Below are 8,855 nucleotides of genomic sequence, written 5' to 3' on the forward strand. Positions count from 1 at the left end.
TGTCTCTGTCTGCCCGTATCTCTTTCTCTGTCTATCTGCCTGTATCTCTCTCTGTCTGCCCGTATCTCTCTCTCTGTCTATCTGCCTGTATCTCTCTCTGTCTATCTGCCTGTATCTCTCTCTCTCTGTCTATCTGCCTGTATCTCTCTCTCTGTCTATCTGCCTGTATCTCTCTCTCTGTCTCTCTGCCTGTATCTGTCTCTGTCTGCCCGTCTCTCTGTCTCTGTCTATCTGCCTGTATCTCTCTATCTGTCTATCTGCCTGTCTCTCTCTCTGTCTCTCTGCCTGTCTCTCTATCTCTGACTCTGTCTATCTGCCTGTATCTCTCTCTCTGTCTATCTGCCTGTATCTGTCTCTCTCTGTCTGTCTCTCTGTCTCTGTCTATCTGCCTGTCTCTCTGTCTCTGTCTATCTGTCTGTCTCTCTATCTCTGACTCTGTCTATCTGCCTGCATCTCTCTCTCTGTCTCTCTGCCTGTCTCTGTCTATCTGCCTGTCTCGCTGTCTCTGTCTATCTGCCTGCATCTCTCTCTCTGTCTCTCTGCCTGTCTCTCTATCTCTGACTCTGTCTATCTGCCTGTCTCTCTATCTCTGACTCTGTCTATCTGCCTGTATTTCTGTCTCTGTCTGTCTGATTGTCTGTCTGTTTCACATGTCAGGACGCTGTTGAGACGAAGCAGGTACGGGGAGTAAAACATTTCATTATAACGGACAGAGACGAGACAGGAACAGCGTCAGAAACAAATTCCAAAGACTAAAAACAATACAATGCAGCAGTGGAGAACAGACAGATATAGGAGAGGAAAATTGAGTCCAGGTGAGTCCAATTACACTGATGCTGGTGACCAAGGAAGGCAGGTGTGAGTGATGCGGGGTAATCTGGAGCCCTCAAGAGCCAGGGGAAGGAAAGAGCGGGAGCAGACGTGACAGTTTCTCTGTCAACCTGTTCTGTCTGCCTGTCTCTGCCTGCCTGTTCTGTCTGCCTGTCTCTGCCTGCCTGTTCTGTCTGCCTGTCTCTGCCTGCCTGTTCTGTCTGCCTGTCTCTGCCTGCCTGTCTCTGCCTGCCTGTTCTGTCTGACTCTGTCTGTCTGACTCTGTCTGCTTGTTCTGTCTGACTCTGTTCTGTCTGACTCTGTCTGACTCTGTCTGTCTGTCATTACAACGCTACTGACCCACTCAAACATTATTTTTAAACAGAGAAATATGGACCTAGTAGAAGGAGACACCGTGGGTAGGTTGGTGAATGAGGACCATTAAACAGAGAAATATGGGCCTAGTAGACACCGTGGGTAGGTTGGTGAATGAGGACCATTAAACAGAGAAATATGGGCCTAGTAGACACCGTGGGTAGGTTGGTGAATGAGGACCATTAAATAGAGAAATGTGGACCTAGTAGACACCGTGGGTAGGTTGGTGAATGAGGACCATTAAACAGAGAAATATGGGCCTAGTAGACACCGTGGGTAGGTTGGTGAATGAGGACCATTAAACAGAGAAATATGGGCCTAGTAGACACCGTGGGTAGGTTGGTGAATGAGGACCATTAAACAGAGAAATATGGACCTAGTAGACACAGTGGGTAGGTTGGTGAATGAGGACCATTAAACAGAGAAATATGGACCTAGTAGACACCGTGGGTAGGTTGGTGAATGAGGATAATTGTGTATATATACTAGTGGTATAATTAGGTTACCAATGTGATGGTGGTTAAGTGTACTATAAAACACTGAACTGGTTCACTGCTACATTCCCTGTCTCCAAATACCACATCAAACTGCCTGTGTTTGGTGGATCTCATGTCTGTTTGTGTACGTTTCATTACATGATGTGAGTTATTGAATTGGTCACTAGCCTGTCTTGAAACCATGAAGAAGCTATTCAAATAGACAGACAGATTGTGTCTGAAATGGCACCTTTTCCTTATATAGTATACTACTTTAGACCAGGGACCAGATAGTGCAGTATATAGTATACTACTTAAGACCAGGGACCAGATAGTGCAGTATATAGTATACTACTTTAGACCAGGGCCCAACTAGTACAGTATATAGTATACTACTTTAGACCAGGGACCAGATAGTGCAGTATATAGTATACTACTTTAGACCAGGGCCCGTCTAGTACAGTATATAGTATACTACTTTAGACCAGGGCCCGTCTAGTACAGTATATAGTATACTACTTTAGACCAGGGCCCGTCTAGTACAGTATATAGTATACTACTTTAGACCAGGGCCCGTCTAGTACAGTATATAGTATACTACTTTAGACCAGGGCCCGTCTAGTACAGTATATAGTATACTACTTTAAACCAGGGCCCAACTACTACAGTATATAGTATACTACTTTAGACCAGGGCCCGGCTAGTACAGTATATAGGGTACTACTTTAGACCAGGGCCCAACTAGTACAGTATATAGTATACTACTTTGACCAGGGCCCAACTAGTACAGTATATAGTATACTACTTTGACCAGGGCCCAACTAGTACAGTATATAGTATACTACTTTAGACCAGGGCCCGGCTAGTACAGTATATAGTATACTACTTTAGACCAGGGCCCGGCTAGTACAGTATATAGTATACTACTTTAGACCAGGGCCCAACTAGTACAGTATATAGTATACTACTTTAAACCAGGGCCCAACTACTACAGTATATAGTATACTACTTTAGACCAGGGCCCGGCTAGTACAGTATATAGGGTACTACTTTAGACCAGGGCCCAACTAGTACAGTATATAGTATACTACTTTAGACCAGGGCCCAACTACTACAGTATATAGTATACTACTTTAGACCAGGGCCCGGCTAGTACAGTATATAGTATACTACTTTAGACCAGGGCCCAACTAGTACAGTATATAGTATACTACTTTAAACCAGGGCCCAACTACTACAGTATATAGTATACTACTTTAGACCAGGGCCCGGCTAGTACAGTATATAGGGTACTACTTTAGACCAGGGCCCAACTAGTACAGTATATAGTATACTACTTTGACCAGGGCCCAACTAGTACAGTATATAGTATACTACTTTGACCAGGGCCCAACTAGTACAGTATATAGTATACTACTTTAGACCAGGGCCCGGCTAGTACAGTATATAGTGTACTACTTTAGACCAGGGCCCAACTAGTACAGTATATAGTATACTACTTTAAACCAGGGCCCAACTACTACAGTATATAGTATACTACTTTAGACCAGGGCCCGGCTAGTGCAGCATACTGTACAGGGATGACATTTCAGACAGACGGCGATATGAGTTGACACGTCTTGGGTTGTGTTCCTTGCCAGTCAGTCAACCCATGAGCCAATCAGTTCAGTCCGGCGCCGTGAGTCTTCCTAACTGTGCTGAGGCAGGGATGTAGAGACCAATTTGTTTAGATATCCAAAAGACTTAGCTGACTAGTATAGCAACAACGCAACAGTCTATACAGACCTTAATGAGGAGACAGCAGTCTATATAGACCATAATGAGGAGAAAACAGTCTATATAGACCTTAATGAGGAGACAACAGTCTATATAGACCATAATGAGGAGACAGCAGTCTATATAGGCCCTAATGAGGAGACAACAGTCTATATAGACCTTAATGAGGAGACAACAGTCTATATATACCCTAGTGAGGAGAAAACAGTCTATATATATCCTAATGAGGAGACAACAGTCTATATAGACCCTAGTGAGGAGACAACAGTCTATATAGACCCTAGTGAGGAAACAACAGTCGTTATAGACCCTAGTGAGGAGACAACAGTCTATATAGACCCTAGTGAGGAGACAACAGTCTATATAGACCCTAGTGAGGAAACAACAGTCGTTATAGACCCTAATGAGGAAACAACAGTCTATATAGACCCTAATGAGGGGACAACAGTCTATATAGACCCTAGTGAGGAGACAACAGTCTATATAGACCCTAATGAGGAGACAACAGTCTATATAGACCCTAATGAGGGGACAACAGTCTATATAGACCCTATATATAATCTTTGTGTTTAATATGTCTATTTTATTTCGATCCCTATTCCATATGTAGTGCACTGCTTTTGACCAGAGCCTTTGCCTTTAAAGTAGTGCACTATGTAGGGAATAGTGTCCCATTAGGGACAAACAGGGCTGACGGTAGAGCTGGTTAACAGAATTACTGGCTAACAGAATTACTCATCATTTACTGTCATTTAGCTCACGTTGTTTTAGTGTGCAGCTTAATCATGACTTCAGAAAGCAGAAAAATAACCATTAGAAACTAGCAGATGACTTTGACAAAGCTCTTTCAGTCTCTTGTTCTGGCCCTTTAATGATGTCATAAATTGTCAATTCAAAAACACTCCGGTTTCAACAGGGAGACTGTTTTCTAATTGACTGGTTAGGGGGGTTGTTTACAAGGTTTCCACTGAACTTGTGACTTGATTTTATTAGAAACACAGAGAGGGTTCTACAAGTACACAGAGAGGGTTCTACAAGTCCACAGAGAGGGTTCTACAAGTACACAGAGAGGGTTCTACAAGTACACAGAGAGGGTTCTACAAGTCCACAGAGAGGGTTCTACATGTACACAGAGAGGGTTCTACAAGTCCACAGAGAGGGTTCTACATGTACACAGAGAGGGTTCTACATGTACACAGAGAGGGTTCTACATGTACACAGAGAGGGTTCTACAAGTACACAGAGAGGGTTCTACAAGTACACAGAGAGGGATCTACAAGTCCACAGAGAGGGTTCTACAAGTCCACAGAGAGGGTTCTACAAGTCCACAGAGAGGGTTCTACAAGTACACAGAGAGGGGTCTACAAGTCCACAGAGAGGGGTCTACAAGTCCACAGAGAGGGATCCACAAGTCCACAGAGAGGGTTCTACAAGTCCACAGAGAGGGTTCTACAAGTCCACAGAGAGGGGTCTACAAGTCCACAGAGAGGGGTTTACAAGTACACAGAGAGGGTTCTACAAGTCCACAGAGAGGGATCTACAAGTCCACAGAGAGAGGTCTACAAGTCTACAGAGAGGGGTCTACAAGTACCACAGAGTAGGTTCTACAAGTCCACAGAGAGGGTTCTACAAGTCCACAGAGAGGGTTCTACAAGTACCACAGAGAGGGTTCTACAAGTCCACAGATAGGATCTACAAGTCCACAGAAAGGGTTGTATAAGTTCTTCCCCCTCTCTAGCGGAAATTCCCCTACAAATATTGATCCGTCATAAACTGGACTTACACTGAGTGTACCAAACATTAGGACACTCAGTCTATGTCAAGGAAAGAGCATGTGTTCTTAATGTTTTGTATACTCAGTGTACGTGCCCTTTGTAGACATAAACACCTGCCCTGAAAATGTCAATACATGGCCCTGGCAATTCTCCTGAAGTGTCCTACTATGCTATAGAAGTTCCATGGAACTTTCCTGCCTCACCTGAGAGTAGAGGAGGTGAGAGACCGCCCTTTCTGGGAAAATAACAACATTTTGTCTCCTCCCCCAAAGCTTTAAATAGGAGCACACACACTCTTCTCTCTCAAACACAAAGTTTTGTCGTAGGATAGTTTGTTGCTGGGCTGAAAATCTTCCTGAACCTGTAAGTAAAATATTGTCTCTCATTGATAATGATAAAAGTGAAAAGGTTTGTCTATATCTGATAACTATGGATGTTATAAATGTGTGTGATATTTTTCAAGATATTTTTTTCTTCATGTCTAATCAGAAAAACCTGACAGCCTGTTGATTTAAGATACGTTATCACATTAGATATTTTTACATAGTGCCAGTGATGAAGTCACTGAGTCTAATTTAATTTAACATCTTAATGTCTTTTGCAGGTTCCTGACCTACGCTCCTAAGCACAGATCTAGGATCAGCTCATCCTCATCAAATCCAAACCAGGACATTAATAAACCACAAGGGGAACACTGACCTCAGACCAGCGTTTAAACCCCACGTCTTCCTGCCAAGACACTGACACTCCGTCCAGAAGTCCTCTGCGCTCCAGCTGTCCATCCATCCGTCCGTCCATCCATCCATCCGTCCGTCCATCCATCCATCCATCCATCCATCCATCCATCCATCCATCCATCCATCCATCCATCCATCCATCCACACCCCAGCCAGCCAGCCAGCCATGGGTCTGATGAGCGAGGACATGGAGTGCTGTGTCTGCCTCCAGCCCTACTCTCGCAGGGAGAAGATCCCTCGGATGCTCCACTGTAAGCACACATTCTGTGGGCTGTGCTTGCAGGCGATGTCCAGGCTCCAAAGCGGCCTACTGACAGTCTGCTGCCCCCTGTGCCGTTGGATCACCTGCACCGATCCCAGCCTCACCCTGTCGGGGTCGCTGTGGGTTAACACTGAGATATGGGACCAGATACTAGACAGACAACAGGAAGAGGAGGAGGAGGAAGAGGAGGAAGCTAAAAGACAGACACGGACCACTACACAGTACACATGGTGAGTACCCCAGGCATCTCTATCTCGCTCACCCTCTCTCTCTCTCTCTCTCTCTCTCTCTCTCTCTCTCTCTCTCTCTCTGTCTCTCTCTCTGTCTCTCTCTCTCTCTCTCTCTCTCTCTCTCTTCAATTCAATTCAAGGGGCTTTATTGGCATGGGAAACATATGTTAACATAAAGCAAGTGATATGGGAGTTTATCAAAATTGGATTTGTTTTTCGAATTCTTTGTGGATCTGTGTAATCTGAGGGAAATATGTCTCTCTAATATGGTCATACATTGGGCAGGAGGTTAGGAAGTGCAGCTCAGTTTCCACCTCATTTTGTGGGCAGTGAGCACATAGCCTGTCTTCTCTTGAGAGCCATGTCTGCCTACGGGTGGCCTTTCTCAATAGCAAGGCTATGTTCACTGAGTCTGTACATAGTCAAAGCTTTCCTTAATTTTTGGTCAGTCACAGTGGTCAGGTATTCTGCCGCTGTGTACTCTCTGTGTAGGGCCAAATAGCATTCTAGTTTGCTCGTTTTTTTTGTTAATTCTTTCCAATGTGTCAAGTAATTATCTTTTTGTTTTCTCTCTCTCTTTCTCTCTCTCTCTCCCTCTCTCGTATCTCTCTCTCTCTCTCTCTCTCTCTCTCTGTCTCTCTCTCTCTCTCTCTCTCTGTCTCTCTCTCTCTCTCTCTCTCTCTCTCCTCTCTCTCTCTCTCTCTCTCTGTCTCTGTCTTCTGTTTATTTCCCCTTCTCTCCTGTCCTCTAGGTCTCCATCAATGCATTGTGGCCTGATGCTTAAACTACAGGATTTCCTGAGGAGGATGAAGCACAATGTACTGTAAACCGAGAAGACGAAGAGCAGAGAAAAAGAAGACTGGATTTTCCCATTTCAGAGCAGGAGATACTCATTGAGTAATGAAGCTAATTCATAAAACAGGACCGACCGGTGACTTTACATAATGAAGCAAGATTGAACCAATTATTCATATGCTTTGTGTTTGATTGACTTTGGGAATGTGTAATGTTCTCAGTCAACTTACCTGGTAAAATAAGGGTTAAATTATAATATTAATAATAAAGGATGGATAGGTGGAGGAAATAAAACATAAGATATTAAATGGATTGAGGAAGAAAGAAAGATAAAGGAAGTTATGAATAGATGGACAGACATAGATAGATAGATAGATAGATAGATAGATAGTTAGATAGATAGATAGAGGGGTGAAGGTTAGAGACTGTGTATTGTACAATGTGTTCTGTGTACAATACAATATACTGTGAACAATGTTTATAATAGATGTTTAATGATTTGATAAAAGGTGTATTACTGTGTGAAGGGAAGTGGAGGTTTAGTATTTATTATGACATCATTTTAGAACAGCTTTAATATTGCAGATTGTTTCTTGTATCAATGTAATTGTCTGCATCATTTCCAGTCCCCCAAATCAGGGATGTTGGATTTGTTTATCCTCATTGGACATGTTTAATTCATCTGTTCTGTTTGAAGAGCAGGTTTTTGTATCCTGGAATTATATTTATTGGTTAATAAATACATCCACTTTAAAATAACCCTGTCTTAGAGTTGTGAAATAGCTTATTATTATCATTACATTAGGAAAGTAACTGTCTGATATCCAACTATTTATGGACCCCAGATAGAGTTGGGGGTGTTAATTCACTACACATTCTACACTACTATTTCCTAAAACACAAAACAAACCCTAAACATTCCACTGTCCTTGGTTTTGATGTGTGCAGTACATGACTGAAATCACTCTCTGTCTAATCATGTCTCAGAGAACCCTGTATGCATTCTTGCATATGAGATTCCATAAAAACACATCACTTTGTTAAAGATACGACCAAAATTAACATTTTCGGAGGAGGTTAGGAGAATTTATGCAGCATGTTAGGGAAATGATTATGTGATTAATTTCCTGCTGTGAGTTATTGTTTTATTTAACTAGGCAAGTCAGTGAAGAACAAATTCTGGTTTTCAATGACGGCCTAGGAACAGTGGTTTAACTGGTCTAGGAACAGTGGGTTAACTGGCCTAGGAACAGTGGTTTAACTGGTCTAGGAACAGTGGGTTAACTGGCCTAGGAACAGTGGGTTAACTGGTCTAGGAACAGTGGTTTAACTGCCTTGTTCAGGGGCAGAATGACAGATTTCTACCTTGTCAGCTCGGTGGATACAATCTTGCAACCTTTTGGTTACTAGTCAAATGGTCTAACCACTAGAGTACACTGCCGCCCTGTCACGGCTTTCTTCCTGGGAACGAGAGGCGGACCAAAACGCAGCGTGGTTATAGTTCATGGTTCTTTAATAAGAAAACTCAAACATGAACAAACTACAAAACAATAAACGTGAAAACCGTAACAGTCCTAACTGGTGCATAAAACACAAAGACAGGAAACAATCACCCACAA

The 8,855-nt window shown here is 43.0% G+C and overlaps 1 protein-coding gene across 1 annotated transcript; it reads left to right on the forward strand.

Moving 5' to 3' along the window:
- The first annotated feature begins 5,514 nt into the window (after nucleotides 1–5,514).
- On the forward strand, nucleotides 5,515–7,995 carry LOC110494826 (E3 ubiquitin-protein ligase TRIM32-like). The gene is made up of 3 exons (XM_090206503.1): nucleotides 5,515–5,575; nucleotides 5,817–6,441; nucleotides 7,193–7,995. Exons 2-3 carry the CDS (start codon nucleotides 6,116–6,118, stop codon nucleotides 7,266–7,268), a joined length of 402 nt encoding a protein of 133 aa, XP_090062629.1. The 5' UTR covers nucleotides 5,515–5,575; nucleotides 5,817–6,115; the 3' UTR covers nucleotides 7,269–7,995.
- Nucleotides 7,996–8,855: the final 860 nt, after the last annotated feature.

This window comes from Oncorhynchus mykiss, chromosome 17 (genome assembly GCF_057628025.1).
Source record: "Oncorhynchus mykiss isolate SJ-2025 chromosome 17, ASM5762802v1, whole genome shotgun sequence".
NCBI classification, from domain to species: Eukaryota; Metazoa; Chordata; class Actinopteri; order Salmoniformes; family Salmonidae; genus Oncorhynchus; species Oncorhynchus mykiss.